Consider the following 19,677-nt stretch of genomic DNA (forward strand, 5'->3'; position numbering starts at 1 on the left):
CATGAGGACCATAGTTTGGACCACAGCCAAACCTAATTTCTTTACTTTTTAAAAAAAATGATTAATTTATTTTTAGTTTTCAACATGCATCTTTATAAACTTTTGAGTTCTAAATTTCCACCCTTCTTTTTCTTCCCCCCTTCCTAAGACAGTGTGAAATCTGATATAGTTTATACATGTACAAACATATTAAACACATTTCTATTAGTCATGTTGTGAAAGAAGAATAAGAACAAAAGGGAAAAACTACAAGAAACAAAGAACAAAAAAAGCCAACAGTATAGCTTGGATCTGCATTCAGACTCCACAGCTCTCCCTCTGGATGTGGACAGCACTTTCCATCATGAGCCTTTTGGAGCTGTCATAGATCAGTGCAGGGCTGAGAAGAGCCAAGGCTACCAAAGCTGGTCACTGCACAATGTTATTGCTACTGTGTACACCACTCTCTTGGTTCTCCTCACTCCACTTCGTGTGAGCTCATCTAAGTCTTTCCAGTTCAAATCACATTTTAAATAGTTTTTGTGTATGCAATGGTAAGGGTACCTGAAGATCTTTCCTGACCCTTAACAGGTCCACGTGACCTGCTTTGAGGTTTGGCCCAGCCTAGAGTCCATGGTAGGAGCAGCCTGCTGAACATGTGGAGCAGGAGGGACAGTGAGGTGGAGGTGAGACAGAGCAGCTACTCTTAGGTGAGAGGGGGATGTTGCCTAACACAGCTTGTTTGTGGGGAGGCCTGATGAAGGGAAGGCTTGGGGTCCTCCCTCTATTGGTAATGTGTACAAACTTCCTTGTTACCATGGTGGAATTGGCTTTCTGATATCTGAATAAATATTTTGGTTTTGTTTTTGAGAAAAAGAGTTTATATTTTGCACATTTACCCTGCATATCTATAGCAACTGCTGTGAGTATTGAATTGGTGCTACAGTTTACTAATGAGTCATTCTCCCTGGAATTTAGGTCTTTAATTTTAGCTGTTTGCTACTTAATTCCCACCCTGCTGTACACCTTCACACTCTCCATCAAGTCTCTCAGAACCTCATTATCCTACTCACATCAGCCCTGGTACCCACACCCTCTGCCCCTGGGGCCCTCTCTGAAATGGAGAGTGGAGAGCTCCTCCCAGGAGGAGATATCCATTAATTGGGAAATGGCTGAAAAAGCTGTGGTAAATGATTGGAATGCTATTGTGTTGTGAAAAATGATAAAGTGGATAGTTTCAGAAAAATGTGGGAAGAAGGGGTGGAGCCAAGATGGCAGAGTAGAAAGACACACAGACTCTAGCTCTTCCCCTACAGCCCATAAAAGACCTGTAAAAAATGACTCTCAATGAATTCTAGAGCAGCAGAAACCACAGAACAACAGAGTGAAAGAGATTTCCAGTGAAAGGTAACCTGGAAGGCTGAAAGGAAAGGTCTTTCCCACAGGACACTGAGCAGAGTGGAACTCAGCCTTGGCCACAAGGCACAAGGAGGAATAGGACCTGAACAGGCTTCCGGGGCAGAATTCCCAGCAGGGAGGGTCTCAGATCCCTCAACCCACAAGGTCCAAAGAAAGCTTCAAAGGTCAGTGAGAGGGCTTTCCCAGCTGGGCAAGAGGGGAGTAAGGTCCCCCCCAGCACTGGCCCCAAGTGGCGGTGGTGGCAGGGCAGTATCTGCTTCTTCCTTCTGTGAAGCACTCCGCCTAAAGCCCCTGGGGAAATTGAGCAGCTGATTTGAACCTCAGCCCTGAGCATGGTCCTGGGGTGAGGAGGAGCACTAGGACCCTCCTCTTGACAAAGGATTCAGTAGTCAAGTACTTGGTTGGGAAAATGCCCAAAAGAGGGAAAAAAAATAAGACCATAGAAGGTTACCTTCTTGGTGAACAGGTATTTCCTTCCATCCTTTCAGATGAGGAAGAACAATGCATAATGTCAGAGGAAGTCAAGGTTTCTGCATTCAGTACCTCCAAAATGAATACGCAATGGGTTCAGGCCATGGAAGAGCTTGAAAAGCAAGTCAACAGCTTGCTAAAGGAGACCCAAAAAAGTGCTGAAGAAAATAACACCTTTAAAAATAGTATAACTGAAATGGAAAAAAGAGGTCCAAAAAGCCAATGAGGAGAAGAAGGCTTTAAAAAGCAGAATCAGCCATATGGAAAAGGAGGTTCAAAAGCTCATTGAAGAAAATAGTTCTTTAAAAATAAGAGTGGAGCTGAGAGAAGCTAATGACTTTATGATAAACCATGTAATTACAAAACAAAACCAAAAGAATGAAAAAATGGAAGATAATGTGAAATATCTCATTGAAAAAACAACTGAACTGGAAAATAGATCCAGAAGAGACAATTTAAAAATTATGGGACTCCCTGAAAGCCATGATCAAGAAAAGAGCCTAGACATTATCTTTCATGAAATTATCAAGGAAAACTGCCCTGATATTATAGAACCAGAGGGCAAACTAAATATTGAAAGAATCCATCGATCACCTTCTGAAAGAGACCCAAAGAGAGAAACTCCTAGGAATATTGTGGCCAAATTTCAGAATTCCTAGGTCAAGGACGAAATATTGCAAGCAGCTAGAAAGAAACAATTCTAGTATTACGGAAACACAATCAGGCTAACACAGGACCTGGCAGCTTCTACATTAAGGGATTAAAGGGCTTAAAACAGGATATTCCAGAAGTCAAAGGAAAAGGGATTAAAACTAAGAATCACCTACCCAGCAAAACTGAGTAGAATACTTCAAGGGAAAAAAATGATAATTTAATGATACAGAGGACTTTCAAGTATTCTTGATCAGAACTGAATAGAAAATTTGACTTTCAAACACAAGAATCAAGAGAAACATGAAAAGCTAAACAGGAAAGAGAAATCATAAAGGAATTTCTAAAGCTGAATTGTTTACAATCCTACATGCAAAGATAATATTTTAACTCTTGAGACTTCTCAGTATTTGGGTAGGTGAAGGGATTACACACACACACACACACACACACACACACACACACGGAGAGCACATGTTGAGTTGAATCATAAGGGATGATATCTGTAAAAAAATAAAATTAAGGGGTGAGAGAGGAATATATTGTGAGGAGAAAGGGAGAAATGGAATGGGGCAGGCTATCACTCATAAAAGACAAGAAAAATCTTTTTTAATGGAGGAGAAAAGGGAGGAGGTGAGAGGGGAAAAGGGAAGCTTACTCTCTTCACATTTGGCTTGAGGGAATAATATGCTCACTCAATTTGGTATGAAAATCTATCTTACACTATAGGAAAGTAGGGGAGAAGGGGGCAAGTGGGGTGAGGGGGATGACATAAGGGAGGGTAAATGGGAGAAGGGAGTAACTAGAAGTTAACACTTTTGGGAAGGGACAAGGTCAAATGAGAGAATAGAATAAAGGGAGTACAGGGTAGGATGGAGGGAAATATAGTTAGTCTTCCACAACATGACTATTATAGAAGTCTTTTGCAAAATGACACATATACAGCCTGTACTGAATTGCTTGCCTTCTCATTGGGGATGGGTGGGGAGGGAGGAAGGGAGAGAAGTTGGAATTCAAAGTGTTAGAAACGAATGTTGAGAATTGTTATTGCATATAACTGGGAAATAAGAAATGCAGGTAATGGGGTATAGAAATCTATCTTGCCCTACAAGAAAAGAGAGAAGATGGGGATAAGGGGAGGGTGGGGTGTGAGAGAAGGGAGGGCACATTGAGGGAAGGGGTAATTACAATGCAAGGTATTATGGGGTGGGGGGAGGGGAGAGATGGGGAGAAAAACTGGAACTCAAAATTTTGTGGAAATGAATGTCATAATCTAAAAATAAATAAAAGAAAATGTGGGAAGACTTACATGAACTTATGTAAAGTGAAATGAGTAGAATTAGGATGATACTGTACATAGTAACAGATCAAACAAAATGATCCAGGATAGTTCCATGGGACTCATGATGAAAATGCTATCTACCTCCAGAGACAATACTAGTAAATTCAGAGGGCAGATTGAAAGATAGTTTCTTTTAACATTTTTTTGCCATCCCTCCCTCCCTGCCAATATGGCTAATGTGGAAATATTTTTGCACAACTTCATATGTATAATGGATATTGTACTCCTTGCATATAAATGGGTAGGAGAGGAGTTGGAAGGAGGGACAGAATTTAGAACTGAAAATAAATACTGAGAAAATTGTATGCAGCAAGGTTCTCAGCTGAAAAAGTGGGGAAAAGGAGAGCCATGGAAGAGCGATGAAAAGGTTTGAAAGAGCTGCTATGTACAGTGAGATAGTGAGTTGATAATGGAGATATAGTAAGACTGTCCTAGCTACAGTGAGAGCCCAGCTGAAGTTGTATAACATAAATTTGTAGTGGATTCAGTCAGAAGAGACATGTGATTTTCTCCATCTTGTTCAGTAGCATGTGTGTAGCAGCGAAGATGTCTAATGGAAAAAGATTCCAAACTGAGGCTTAGATGGGCACAATCAGCAGTATGATGAGGAGGGGGGAGATACAAGAAAAGAGAACAGTGTAGAGTTGAACTGATTCACTAAGTGGTCAAGATGGAAAAAGAACAGAGAAGACCTGGGAGTTAGGATGGAAACCAGAAACCATAATACTGAAATGAAACATTACTGTTTTCCTTTACATGAGCTGTTCTCATTCCAGCAAATATATTTTTATATTGTTGTGGTGCAGTTATTCAGTCATGCCTGATCATACTGTTTATGGGATTTCTTGGCAAGGACATTGGAGTGGTTTGCCATTTCCTTCTCCAGTACGTTAAGGTAAACAGGAGGTTAAGTGGCTTGCTCTGGGTCACACAGTTAGTCAGTGCCTGACGTTAGATTCAAATTCGGATTTTTCTGACTCCTGGTTCAGTGCTCTATCCATTGAGCCATATAGCTGCCCTTCGTTGTAGGTGACTTAATTTTCTTCTGCCACATTATCCATAAAAGTCAACTATATCCCAAATATTCAATTTTTCTGTTATTTGTCTTGGAAGCTCCTTTGGAACAGTATTCATTAGAGTATCTAATTTATTTTGGAGATGTTACTTTTCAAAAAAAGATTCAGAAGATGTCAATTCCTTGAGGAGAGGGGATACTTTTTTTATTTGTACCCTCAGCACCTTGAAAGTATCTGGCACATTTTAGGTGCTTAATAAACAACTGTTAATTTAAATACGACTTCTATTCTAACTTGAAATTTCCTTTCCATCACTTCCGTAGCTTTAGTGAATATCATGTAATCCTTTAGTAATTGCTATACATGTTCATTTTTCTCTAGCTATAATTTTCATATTTCAAAAATGATTATAAGGTTTTTGCTTTGTCATATTAAGAAAACATTGCCACCATCAGTGGAGGTCCTCATCACCTCACAGCCTGGAATACTGCAGTAACCAGCTGGTTGCTCTTCATGCCTCAAGTCTTTTTCCAATTCATCCTCCACTCCACTATCAAAGTAATCTTCTTAAAGTACAAATCTGACCATGTTACTCCTCTGCTCATTAAATTCCAGTAGTTTATATGACTCATAGATTTTGTTGAACCTCTATTTCCAGCTGTTCTGAAATTCTTTGGGTAAGTTCATTTCTATCTTGCTAAGTCTGCTACTGCTCACTTCTGATGATTTTATGAGGTTTGCTAACACATTTTCTGTCTTGGTCATTTTCTTATTGGTTTTAATGTCTACTAATTATCACTTGATTTTCTAGGGTGACTTTTTAAAAAGAATTCTGCAAGATCTTATTTGGCCTTTTAGTTTTTTAAATTTTTCTTATTATCCGCCAGGATCAAATACAAAATTCTTTAACCAGGTTTGAAAGTCCTTCATAACCTAGTCCCTTCCTACCTTTTCCATCTTCTTAAATATTTTTCCCTTACTGTGACCCAGGGAAACTAGTCTCCTGCTGCTCCCTGTACAAGATACATCATCTCACACATCCATGCATTTGCACTGGCGCTCCACATGTCTGGAATGCTCTTCCTTCTTTTGCAGTCTCTTGGCTTTTTTGACTTCTTTGGGTCTCACCTAAAATCCAACATTCTAAAAGGACTCTCCTTAACTCTAGAGGCTACACTCTGAGAGCATCTCTAATTCACACTGTAATATGGTGTAATATATAACACAACATGAAAATTTTTTATTTTATATAACATTTATATATATGTATATAATATAAAATTTTAAATATCTTTTTATATATTGTCTTACCAATTAGAACCCCTTGAGGACAGGGCCTATTTTTTCTTTCTTCATAGTAAGCCTTAATAAAAGCTTGTTGATTTGACTTGAGCCTAATGTGAAGGGCACGGAAGAGTATGTTTTACTTGACAATGCTAACTTTAAACCACTGAAGCATGTGATCTTGACTGGGTGCTATTCTCAAAAAAATGACACTGCCACGCAAGGAATGATGGAAGCCATGGAGGAGACTAGATGGTCATAGAGAACAAAAATAGGCAGGTAGCCCCTCCTACGCCCAGTTCCAAAAGTAGATGAGCATGCCAATTCATGGTCCCAATCCACTCAAGGCTCAAACTTATATAGAGTTTTAGACAAGTGACATGGCACTAGTAGAAAACTGCCTAGTCACGGATGAGGCAAAGCAGTGGGGGGTAATATAGACTGATAAAATCAAGATGTTCTCTAAACTGCCTAATAAAGAATAAGGAACAGTGACCCAGGATACTTAGACATAACTGTGTCAAAAAGTAGCTAGGGAAGGAGACAATGCCCACTTTCCAGGTATATTGGTAATGTATTTTTGCTTACTGTTAATGGGATTTTGCTTCTTAATGGAAAGATCTTTCCCACTCCATTAATAGGCCCATATGACTTGCCTGGGTCACAAGGAAGTCAGAGTCACATGGGGCCTGTGGTGGGAGGAGCTGGTTGAATGGGTGGAACAGAAAGGGTGGAGTAGAGCTGAGAGGAAGTTAGTCATGAGAGCAGTCAGAGCTAGGAAGGATGCAGGCAAGCATGCAGCTGGCTTAGTGTGAGTGAAAGAGCTTGTTTGTGATTCTGTTTAAGGGATCCTGCTTGTGATGGATTGGGAAGCCTAGCAGGGGGGAAGGCCTGGGGATGGTCTTGTCCTCTGCATTGTTACTGTGTATAGATTTTTGTTACTATGATGGATTTGGCTTCCTAGTGTCTGAATAAATGTTTGTTGGAGGGTCTGTGGCTTTTAGCCATTCAGAATTGTGCCAGAATATTCATGGCTGCTGTAGGTGCTGTAAGTATCACATTGGCGCTACACCAGGTCAGTTAAGCCTTGGCATACATGCAATCCAAGGGCTGGGCTATACAAGTCAAACCTGTCTCCACCAGCTTCCATTAGGATGGAAGAGAATCCTTCCATTTTCATCATGAAAAACAAAAAAATCATATCTGTGGTTCTTAGATTCAAACATTTTTTAAAAATTAAAGTAAGTAGATGGGACCGCGAGTAGATAAGAGTGGTGACTTCTTACTTAAGAAAACCTAAGTTTTAATCTTAGTCAGACATTTACTAGTTGAGTGAAACTCAGTTTACTCATTTGCAAAAAGGAGATAATAATAGTTCCTACTTCATAGAATTCTTTTATCTAACGAGGTAACATGTAAGGCACTTTGCAAAACTTCAAGTGCTGTATACAAGTGTATTACTGTTATTACTAGGGGCGTAACTTTGGCCAACTCACTTTTCAGCCTGAGTTTCCTCATATGTGAAATGGGGTTAAGAAAGCACAAATCCCAACTTATTCTGCTACTGAGATAAGACATTTAAATGTCATCTTCAAACTCTGTAGTGAGGAAGCAATGCAGAAATTGATGGCTAAAATAATGACTACTTATTTTACAGCAATACCACAATGAACAAAGCTTTGCCTTTTAAAAAATCTCTCAAAGGTTACTTAATTAGAGTAAATGTCTCCCCCCAAAAGAGATTACAACTTACATTTATACCAAAATGTTCAGTGACTCCTCGGCCATGTTCTCCTAGGACTCCAAATGAAAGGCTTTCCTCCAAAAAAATTCTTGCTTTGTACCTGTATTTTAATTTGACCTAAAAATGTTATGAATGAATCACAAGTTAGAATTACTTTCTTTTTGACAATATATCTAAAATACTTTGAAAAATAAAGGCATTAACTTAAAAGAAGAATATTACTTTAGATACTATAAAAGTACTATGAATTCTATGACATTTAGCCTTTTTGAAGAGTTTTGAAAACATCACTGATTGATTTCCTTATTTAAACAAAAATATAAGGAAATAATTCAATTCGAATGATAAGATATACATTGATACACATAAGCTTGGGTAATGTGAAGTTCATGTATTACAAATGATCCTAAGATAACAATGTATATCACAAACTAATAGTTTGGCATAACGGAAAACAAAGGGAGCTACTTACCAATTCTGGAAGTGGACAAATAGATCCAGTATTCATATACAATCCTTCCACTACAATAAACCTTCGAGTTACACGTGCCTTACGAGGATTCTTAAAAAAAAAAAAAATTAATTATTTAAGCATGTCAGATAAAGGGAAAAGAAAATGCTACGTACTCCCTAGTATTTAAATATTTAAAGTTCAAAAGAGAACCTGTTGTCCTCCCTTTGAGAATAATGCTTCTTAACAACAATGTCTGCAGGTTACAAATTTGGCTAAGCAATCCCCATGAAAGTATAACATTAAGGAAGTATAACCTCCCTGGCAAAAACAAGAAAACCCCAAACCAACTATACCTATAGGTTTCCGTTTTTCAAAGAAAAAACTAAGTAGAAATCAGCCTAATTTACCTTCCTCAAAATTTCCTATCAATATAAAATAGGATCTGCCACAATGGATATTTAGGAAAGGGATGAAGAGATATTCCAGAGATCAAAGCTACAGAGCTTTACACAGTCAGCCACAGCAGAGGGAGAAACAGCCAACATAGGCTAATAGCAACGCAGAATGCCATTTTTTGCCATTTTCCATTTAGATTTAGTACAATGTTGAAAAACCTAGAGATAAGGATCACTGAACACTTGTTTTGGTGGTATAGTAACATAGGCATTAACAATTATAAGGAGATGAGGTTTTCCTAATGGGTATTGTTTAGTCATGTCTGACTCTTCATGACTCCATGGACTATACTACTCATAGAGTTTTCTTGGCAGGGATACTAGAGTTTCCTTTTCCAGTGGATTAAGGCAAACAGAGGTTAAATGACTTGCTCAAGGTCACACAGCTAGTAAGGGTCTGAGGTCAGATTTGAACTTGGGTCTTCCTGACTCTAGGACTAGTGTTCTATCCACTGAGCCACCTAGCTGCCTCCAAGAGATAGGAGTGAATTAAAAGGAAAAACAAAAATAAAAAACAACAAAAATCAACCTTTAAGAACTAATGTTTTAGTGGAAAACACATTTATTCCAAAGAAGGTTAAAAACCTGAATAAACTTTAATCTACTTTCAAAGGAAGATCAAGTTGAAAATATTGTCTCCTTCAAAAGTAATGTAGCTTTTACTTAAGATTCAGAGCAAAAATGTAATAAAAAATTTTTTTTAAATAAAAAATATGTAACAAATCTATGGCTGGCAGGAAAGCTAGGTGTAATATCATTAGCAGTACCTATCAAAATGAGAAAGCTAAAAAGTAGGAAGACTTTCTTTTAAAAATCAAGATATTTTTAACCTCTCTAATGTGGCACTACAGGTGACTGAAATATATTTCAATCAGTCAAAACTCTGATGGGTGTCTAAGCTTCTTAGGGCACTAATTTAAAACCTTTAATTTACAATAAACTTAGTAAGTAGAGAAGTATACCTTCTAAGTGAATACTGTAAATATTCAAGGTGAAAAACATGAAAATTGATGAGTTCTCAAAGATATTTTAATTCTTTGCTTTATTGATATGGTAGTCTCCAACTTAACACATGATTTTACATCCAAACTATGTGGTGCCTGGTATTTTCTCACTTCAAAATGTTTAAAAATACTTAGGTACACAAGTCAGTTCAAAAAAGCCTAATAAACCCATCCTATACAGTTCCCATGGACCTCTAATTGGGGTGGGCTAGAGACTTCAAGGATTAGAGGCAGAAAGGACTTATGAAGGCACAAGTCATGGATGCTTATTAGTAACGCTATTTTTAAAAAATGCTTTTTTAATATAAGAATGCCAAGCCTATAACAGCCTCTTTTGAATCTCCATATTCATAATGCACTTTTCTATACTAAACCAGTTTTTGTAAAACACAGGATAATGTATTCTTTTCCTAGTGCATGAGAGAGGGAGAGAGGGAGAAAGAGAGAGAGTCAGAGAGAGAGGGAGCGAGACAGAGAGAGACAAACACACCTGCTATATCTTTCCTTTGGCCTGTTTCATTTAAAATTTGTTTTTTAAAAATAAAATTTTTCTGAATTAGATCTCCAGTTCATTTCTGATATTAATTATAACAGCAGAATGGTATTTAGAAATCAAGCCAGTTAGCCGATGTCAACATTTAAAGAGAGTTGTATTAAGTGAAAATTGTTGCCAGTATGTAAATGAAGAAAGGGACCAAGTTTTCTTGACAAGCTGCCATAGAACAAATACTTCTGCTTCTTATAAAGTGACAAAAATTACTTTTTTTCTTCAAAAGCATCCTACCTTTTGGTCTTCCATCTCTTGCTCATTTAGAAGGTGCTCCAGATGAGCCACGTCGTTGTGTTCAAAGACTTTAATGTCACTGCGGGATGCTTGTAATCCCTTCTGGATAGCAAAGCAGGCAGCTCTATCTCTAAGAATAACAAAGACCATCCTTTAGACTGCCTGGTTCTCAGCAAATAAAAATGAGTTACAGATTTTTTGAAATAGGCAAAACCACTTAACTTGCAAATTAAATATCAAAACTTAAAACTAAGTTTTGGGTCATCCTGTATATTCACACCTCTGCTTCTAAACACAAACCAAATAAAAGTCTTTTCATATGTCTTCTTTACCATGTGAAAACAATATTATATCCACGCAATTAAGAGAAAATGTTAAAGTAGTTTCTAAAGAAAGCACTGTATCATACATTAAATTCTCATAAAGCCCAAAGTAGGAAATGAGATACTGAGAAAGAATAAATGATCCACAGTAAAGATACTCTTCAAGATAAAAAGTACTTAGTTCAGTTTTATGAAAGATTTATAATTTGGACAGATTTTTGGCAAAAATAAAAAACTGGAGAAGCACAAATACAGCTTTTAAATAGCCACAGCGTACAATCTGACAGATACTCAGATTGATAGTTAAGTTCATAAACATTTAAGATTTTGAATTTTAAAAAGAACTATGGCTTTTGGTAACAATCCAAGTAAATTACCACTGAAGTGTAGGAAGTAGAGATGCCAAACACTGATGCTTAGACTTCCTTGATAAAATGTGACTGAACAACTGGACACACAACTGGTTCTAAAACATTTCCTCCTGGCATATATTAAGAAGGAAAAACCACCTAGAATGACATCTCCCCTCATCTCCTTGCTTTTCAGCTTCTTTTTCATATGTTTTTTTGTTCTATTAAAATGTAAGCTCCTTGAAGGCAGGTGACTTTTGCCTTCCTTTGTACCCCCAGGGCTTAGGTACAAAGTAGGTGCTTAATAAATGTTTATTGACTAACAAAATGAAACACTTTAAAACTAGAACATAATACTGTAGACACTATGGAATATTTGGAGTCAACCTGCCAGAACAAACCTAGGGATTAAATGAACACAATTACAGAACATTTTTCACACAAATAAAGTCAGACCTAAATAACTGGAAAACCATCAGTTGCTCATGGATAGGCCAAGCCAATATAATAAAAATGACAATTCTGCTTAAATGAATTTACTTATTCAGTGCCATACCAATCAAACTACCAAAAAACTATTTTATAGAGTGAGAGAAAAATAACATCAAAATTCATCTGGAAGAACAAAAGATCCAACATATCAAGAGAATTAATGAAAAGCAATGCTAGTGGAAGCGGCCTAGCTCTACCAGATCTCAAATTGTATTATAAAGCAGCAATCATCAAGATTACTTGGTACTAGCTAAGAAGCAGAGGGGTAGATCAGTGGAACAGGTTCGGTACACATGACACAGTAGTCAATGACTATAGCAGTCTGTTTGATAACCCAGGGACCCCAGCTTCTGGGATAAGAATTCACTGTTTGACAAAAACTGCTGGGAAAACTGGAAAACAGTGTAGCAGAAATTGGGCACAGATCAATGCCTGGCACCATACACTAGAATAAAGTCCAAATAGGTGTACAATCTAGGTATAAAAAGTGATACTATAAACAAATTAGGGCAGCAAGGGATAGTTTATTTGTCAGATTTATGGAGACTGGAGGAGTTTATGACCAAACAAAAGATCGGGAATATTATAAAATGCAAAATGGATAATTTTGATTACATTAAATTTAAAAGATTTTGCACAAACAAAGCCAATGCAACCAAGATTAGGAGGGAAGCGGAAAACTGGGAAAGAATTTTTATAACTAGTGTCTGTGATAAAGGCCTCATTTCTAAAACATATAGAGAACTGGGTCAAATTTACAAGAATACAAGTTATTCCCAACTGATAAATGCTCAAAGGATATGAACAGGCAGTTTTCAGAGGAAGAAACTGAAGCTATCTATAGTCATAAGAAAAAATGCTCTAAATCACTATTGATTAAAGATGCAAATCAAAACAACTCTGAGGTACCACAGCACACCTATCAGATTGGCTAGCATGACAAAGCAGGAAAATGATAAATGTTGGAGAAGATGTGGGAGAGATGGAACACTAATTCATTGTTGGTAGAGCTGTGAGTTGATACAACCATTCTGGAGAGCAACCTGGAGCTATGTCCAAAGGGCTACAAAAATGTGTATTCCCTTTGACCCAACAATACCGCTTCTAGGACTGTATCCCCAAGAGATCATTAAAATGGGAAAAGGTCCCACACGTACAAAAATATTTGCAGCAGCTCTTTTTATGGTGGCCAAGAACTGGAAATTGAGGGGATGCCCATCAATTGGGGAATGGCTGAACAAGGTATGGTACATGAATGTAATGGAGTACTATTGTGCTATAAGAAATGATGAACAAGAGGACTTCAGAGAGGCCTGGAAGGATGTATATGAACATATATGAGTGAAGTGAGCAGAATGTGAAATATCTCATTGAAAAAGCAACTGACCTGGAAAATAGGTCTAGAGGAGAGAATTTAAGAATTACTGGATTACCTGAAAGCCATAATCAGAAAAGAGCCTAGACATCATCTTTCAAGAAATCATCAAAGATAACACCACTGATACTCTAGACCTAGAGGGCAAAATAGAAATAATAAAAAAAAAAGAATCCAGCAATCACCTCCTGAAAGATATCCCAAAACGAAACCTTCCAGTAATATAATAGCCAAATTCCAGACCTCCCAGGGCAAGGAGAAAATGTTGTAAGCAGCCAGAAAAAAAAATATCATGGAGCCACAGTCAGGATTACACAGGACTTAGCAGTTTCTATATTAAAGGATGCGAGGGCTTGGAATATAATATTCTGGAAGGCAGAGGAGCTAGGATAACAACCAAGAGTCACCTACCCACCAAAACTGAGTATAATCCTTCAGATGAAAAAATAGCCATTCAATGACACAGAGGATTTTCAAGCCTTTCTGATGAAAAGACTAGAGTTGAATAGAAAATCTGAGTTTCAAATACAAGACTTAATAGAAATATAAAAAGTTAAATAGGAAAGAGAAATCATAAGGAATTCAAAGAGGTTAAACTGTTTACATTTCTCAATGGGAAGATGATACTTGTAACTCCTAAGAACATTTATCATACATAGACAGAGGGCAGTGGTTGAGTTGAATATGATGGGATGATTACATAAAAAGGTAAAATCAAGGAATGAGAAAGAGAAATGGGAGATAGGGAAAAGAAGAGGTAAAGTGGAGAAAATTTTCTCACATAAAAGAGGTTCCAAAGAGCTTTTGTAGTGGAGGGGTAGGGGGGCAGGGAGGTTGAAGAGGAGAGTTTATGAACCTTACTTATGATTCAAAGAAGGAATAACATACACAGTCAGTTGGGTATAAAAATCTATCTTACCAAAACAAAACAAAACAAAAAAAGAAATATATCTTACTCTATAGGTAAGTAAGAGGGGAAGGGGACAAGAGAAGGCGGGGATTGATAGAAGAGAGGAAGGATTAGGGGAGGCTGTAGTCAGAAGCAAAACACTACTGAAGATGGACAGGGTGAAAGGAGAGAGAGGGAGGGTAGGATAAATGGGGAAAAATAGGATGGAGAAAAATACAGAGTAAGTATACTGAAAAAAATTTTTACAGCAAGTTTCTCTAAAAGAGATAAGATCTCTCAAATATATAGAGAAGTGAATCAAATTTATAAAAAATAAGAGCCATTCCACAATCATTAAATGGTCAAAAGATAGGCAGTTTTCAGACACAGTAAGTAAAGCTATCAAGTCATATGAAAAAAAGCTCTAAATCATTATAGATTAGAGAATGCAAATTAAAACAACTCTGAGACACCACCCCACATCTATCAAATTAGCCTATAGGATAGAAATTGAAAATGACAAATGTTGGAGGGAATTTGGGAAAATTTAGACACTAAATTCACTATTGGTGGAGTTGTGAACTGACTCAATCATTCTGGAGAGCAATCTGGAACTATGCCTAAATGACTACAAAACTTTGCATACCCTTTAACCCAGCAATACCACTACTAGGTCTATATCTTTTTAACTCTTCCAGGAATTCTTGTTGGACTTGGGTCCAATTAGCATTTTTCTTTGAGGCTTTGCTTACAACTATTTCCATGTTACTGTTTTCTGAGTTTATGTCTTCATCTTTTCTGATACCATATTAGCTTTTTATGATCAAATTCTGTTTTTGGTTGCTTACTCATTTTTCCAGTCTATTTCTTGACTTTGAACTTTATGCTAAAATTGGGCTCTGTTCACCTGAGGGTAGGGAGGCACTGTCGCAAACTTCTAACTTTTTCTTGCTATGTTTTTCAGAACTGGTTTTGGGGGTCTGAAAGTTTTTGGTGCTTCCAAGGTGGTGTGATCCTGGGAGAGGTATGGTCATTGCTCTCTTAGTGTATACTTTCCTCTTTACTAAGGAGGGACCTCTAGTCTCCTGTAGGCACACACACTAGTGCTCCTTTCTGCCCTTGGACTGCAACCCAGAACTACTCATTGGTTGCCAATCAGCACCAGCTGTACCTAGTAGAAGCAAAGAGTCTTTTGTAATTTCTGAGCAGTTGTATGAACCTCTTATCATCTTTAGGCTGAGAGCTCCTAAGGCTACTTCTGTGGCCACTGCTGCTTTCACTGAATGTGTGGACTTCAGAAAGACCTCCACCCTAGTGTTACAGACTTCTCCTGACAGGTAAGTACTTAATTAAAACTCCCCCTTCTTGGTTTTTTCTCCATTTTCTGTGACTTTTTATAAGGAGGATTTCTTTACCTAGTACTCATTAATTCTCCTTCCTTTGTATTCTAAAGTTCTATTTTTTGACTCATGTATTTTATTTATTCCCTTCCTTTGTGTCCATCTATGTTCCTCTTGAAATTAAAGCTTTTTTAAATAATTAATTTATTTAAGTTCCCTACTCACTCAGTTTCTTACTTTTTCCCCTTTCATGGCTAGTTTACCCCTGAATCCTGGACCTCAGAGTTGTCTCAGTATCCTCCCACAATTGAGAATTAATTTTTCAACAATGTTAATCCCTGTGCCAAGTGACTTTTGGGTGGAACAGGATTCCCAGAGGAATACCAGTCTCCTTTCCTTCAAACCTGGTATAGTCTCATATACAAACTAGCTCCTTGCTCTGGTTCCCATTGTTCTTTAGTTCACCATACTAGGTAGAGCATCGTTCTTGCTTTCCTTTGCCTCTGCTTCCTCAGCAGGTGGATAAGCAGTTGAGACTCATTCCTTCTTGCTACAAAATGGTAGGAGGAGGGTAGAAGTAGAGTACACTGTCAGAGAATGAAGTAGCAGCAGGAAAATTGCTGAATGGATGTCAGAGCATTAGCTGATAGATTCTACTGTGTATCACAAGAGTCTGGAAACTGGTGGGGAGGAAGGAGATGAGGATACTGATTGATAAACTTGGGATTAGCATTTTATTACTTGTTGGGTTTCTTAATATCTTGGCCTTCATGCAGTTATAACTGCCCTATGTTGGGCACACAATTAATTCGTCCTATGGTAAGTTTTGAAGAGTTAAGAGGGGACTTGAGAAAATGCCTTAGTTATGCACCTTTCTGGTCACATGACATAGCCCTTGATTTATTGCAAAATTCTCCTTTTTCCTCAATCACTTCTCTTACAGTCTTTTTCACTGCCTAATAACTAGCTGAAAGCTGGATTACCTCTGAAGACATCACATCCCTTACCACTCTCAACAATGCTGGCTATTCATTCTTTTGCACACAAGTTATTTTCATTGAAGAGATAACTCAAAAGCCATTTATGGAAATGGATGAGATCACCAGGGAGAATAAAGTGAGAAAAGAAGATTTGCGAATACTCCTTCAGGAACAGAGGGGTTAAGATGGAACAATGGTCTAGAAGAGACAATGAAGAGCATGGCATCTCTCCTGCTGACCTACTGTAATCATAATGACAGCCACCACACCTGTTAAAATTTATCTATCACTTTAGAGTTTCCAAAATATTTTCTCTCTGTACATATACTTACATATATACATGCATGCATGTACATACACACATACGGTATTATGTGATGCTCAGTGGAACTTGCCCTTTCCCAGGGGCCTCACTGAGATTAGAGTACTCAAATTCTCTGTCCTGGCTTTCCTCAGGGGGTTCCCTGGGACCATGTTTCTTTACATGTATTATTTTCCTCCGACTACCAGTGATCTACCCTTTTTCTCTGCATTAGACATCTAGAAACCATGTGCTCTAAAAAAGCTAAACCACTCAATTCTAAATAATCTGGGACTATGCTTCTTCGACCTGACCATTTTCTAACCTAGTTAGGACCACTGAACTCTCTAAATGGGACCTCTTTAGATTATGTATGGGAGAAGTTAAGCCAGTTACTTCTCAACTCTCTGGGATAAGATACTAGCCATTTTTAAACCTTCCCTGAGTGTCTCTCCTTCCTCTCTGTAATCAATATTACCACTGCCTCTGGAAAAGGAGACTATCCCCATGACTTTCCAACGAAAACACTCTTCCTTGGCCACTACTCTCTAATACGTATCGCCCACTTCTAACGAAATATAAGGTCCTGTCTCATTTTCGTATTTGTTTCCCTAGGGCTTATCACTATACTTTGCAAATACTGAGCACTTATATTTTTATTGATTCAATCCCTCATTGTTTCATTTCTCTAGTCCAAGCTTGAAAGAAACCTCTGATCCCATTCTATTAAAGTAAATTCTTGGGCCTCAGCTTCATGTCCAAGAAGAGTTTCATTCACTGCCTGGTAAAGATTTCTGGGGTCTTTTAACAGTTCTATAAAAGAGAAAATATGGGCTCTTAGGGAATGAATAAGAAGGAATAAAAAAACCTGAAAAAAATGACCTTCATGGCAGTAATAATGTAATATGAACTACAAAATTGCCTTCAAAAGGAGCATAAATGTACAGTCCCTAAAAACAAATATTAAGTATTAAAATATGTATCTGATCAATTTCTATTTCTTATAGGTCCTTGAGGGAAGGGGGTACCAAGAGAAGTCACTGAGCTAACCCATGAAAATAACAACAATGTATTTACATATTTTAAATCTTTTTCAATACCCAAATGCTCAAATTTACCTATCCTGCCCCAATCTTCCTGCTGACCTACAATCTTGCATCTCCAAATGCCTTTCAGACATCTCAAAATGTATGTTTGTAGACATTTTAAATTAATTATTTCCATTCTCTTTCTCCTGAAACCTTCTCACTTTTCCTACCTTCCCCATTACTAATTGAGGGTAACAGCATCCTTTCAGTCCCTCAACCTAGGAGTCATCCCGGAGTTTTTCCTATCTCTCATCCATCTCCCTCTACCCAAATCCAATGTGTTGCCAGGGGCTGTTGATTTCACCTTTGCAACATCTCTCAAATATGCAGCCTTTTCTCTGATAATGCCACTACTCAGCACCTCACTTTTAGATTACTGCAACAGTCTGTTGGTGGGTCTGCCTTCCTTAAATCTCTCCCCATTCCAATACATCCTCTATTCACCCATTAAAATGATTTTCCTAAAACACCAAATCCAATCATGTCAGACCCTTACTCAATAAACTCCAGTGGTTCCCTGTGGCCTCCAGGATCAAATATGAAATCCTGTTTGGCATTCAAAGCCCATTATGACCTAGTCCCCTACAGTACTTAGTACAGGGCCTGGAGTTAAGGAGACCTGAATTCAAATCTAGCCTCAGACATTTGCCAGATACTTACCTGTGCAACACTGGGCAAACCACTTGACTTCTGTTTGTTTCAGTTTCCTCAGTTACAAAATGGGGAGAGATAAGTGGTATCTACCTTGCTGTTAGGATCAAATAATATTTGTAAAGCACTTAGCACAATACCTGGTATGTCACAGGCACTACATAAATACTAGCTATCATTATAATCATTATTTTATTCTCAAACCTTACTCCAAAGACATGTACTTTTCCATTCAGTGACACTTGCTTCCTGACTGTTCCACAAACAAGATATTCTATCACTCTGCTCTAGGCATTTTCTCTGGCTGTCTTTCATGGCTGGAACATTCTTCCACCTCTGTTTCAAGTATGGACGTCCCTGACTTCCTTTCAATGTCAATTAAAATCCCACCTTCTATAGGAAGTCTTTTCCAGTGCCTCTTTAATTCCAGTGTCTTCCACCCGCTTATATGGCTTGCTGTGTACATATGTGTTTGCATGCTGTCTCCTCCAGCAGACTGTAAACTTCTTGAATGTGGGACTATTTCTAACATTTTTTGAATCCCCAGAGCTTAGCACAGTGCCTAGCACATAGTACATGCTTAATAAACATTTACTGATTGATTGAGACAAAAGATTTCTTATATATGAGAATACGAATTGTTTAATCATTTTCTACAATTTTATAGTACCGTACTAAAAACTAACCTCTTGGAGAGAAGAAAAAACTCAAATATTTAATGCAAAACAAATATAAGCAACGAAGTACAAATTTAAATTCCAAGACTAATATTTTTCTTCAACAAGTGATTATAAGGAAAGGTCGCACATGCACATCAACTTCTCTCATTACTCCACTCAAAATCAACACCATAAACCTCCAAGGGCTAATCTTTTAGTTGGAGGCATCTGGCCTGGACTTGACAGCCAGGAAGGCCTGAATTCAAATCCAACCTTCAACACTAACTAGCTGTGTGGCTCAGTTTCTTCATTTGTAAAATAGAGATAATAACAGCACAATTAAAAATGAAATAAAAAAAACCATTTAATTCTAAGTGATTTTGATTATGCAAAACCAGAAATTGAGTAGAGTTTTTCAGAATTGTTAAATAAGAATGGCAGTTTGAACTAAACAGGCCCATGCTGGCCAGCAAAAGGCAAGTCAAGATACTTATCACAAGACTGTCGCAACACAAGGGTTGCTGTGAAGATTAAATAAGATAATATCTGTAAAAACACTTTGTACATCATAAGAGATATAAAAATGCTAGTTATTCTTCCACACTCAAAAAACCCCTAACAAACCT

The 19,677-nt window shown here is 37.6% G+C and overlaps 1 protein-coding gene across 2 annotated transcripts in view; it reads right to left on the minus strand.

Moving 5' to 3' along the window:
• The window catches only part of SPTLC1 (serine palmitoyltransferase long chain base subunit 1), a 96,988-nt gene that overhangs the window by 25,651 nt on the left and 51,660 nt on the right, over positions 1-19,677 (minus strand). For both annotated transcript variants that reach the window (XM_072611917.1, XM_072611926.1), the window contains exons 7-9: positions 10,604-10,733; positions 8,379-8,468; positions 7,916-8,023 (exon numbers count right to left, since the gene is read on the minus strand). In XM_072611917.1, the coding sequence (XP_072468018.1) occupies positions 7,916-8,023; positions 8,379-8,468; positions 10,604-10,733 (328 nt within the window). The remainder of the gene's footprint in view (positions 1-7,915; positions 8,024-8,378; positions 8,469-10,603; positions 10,734-19,677) is intronic.

Source organism: Notamacropus eugenii, chromosome 1 (genome assembly GCF_028372415.1).
Source record: "Notamacropus eugenii isolate mMacEug1 chromosome 1, mMacEug1.pri_v2, whole genome shotgun sequence".
Lineage (NCBI taxonomy): Eukaryota > Metazoa > Chordata > Mammalia > Diprotodontia > Macropodidae > Notamacropus > Notamacropus eugenii.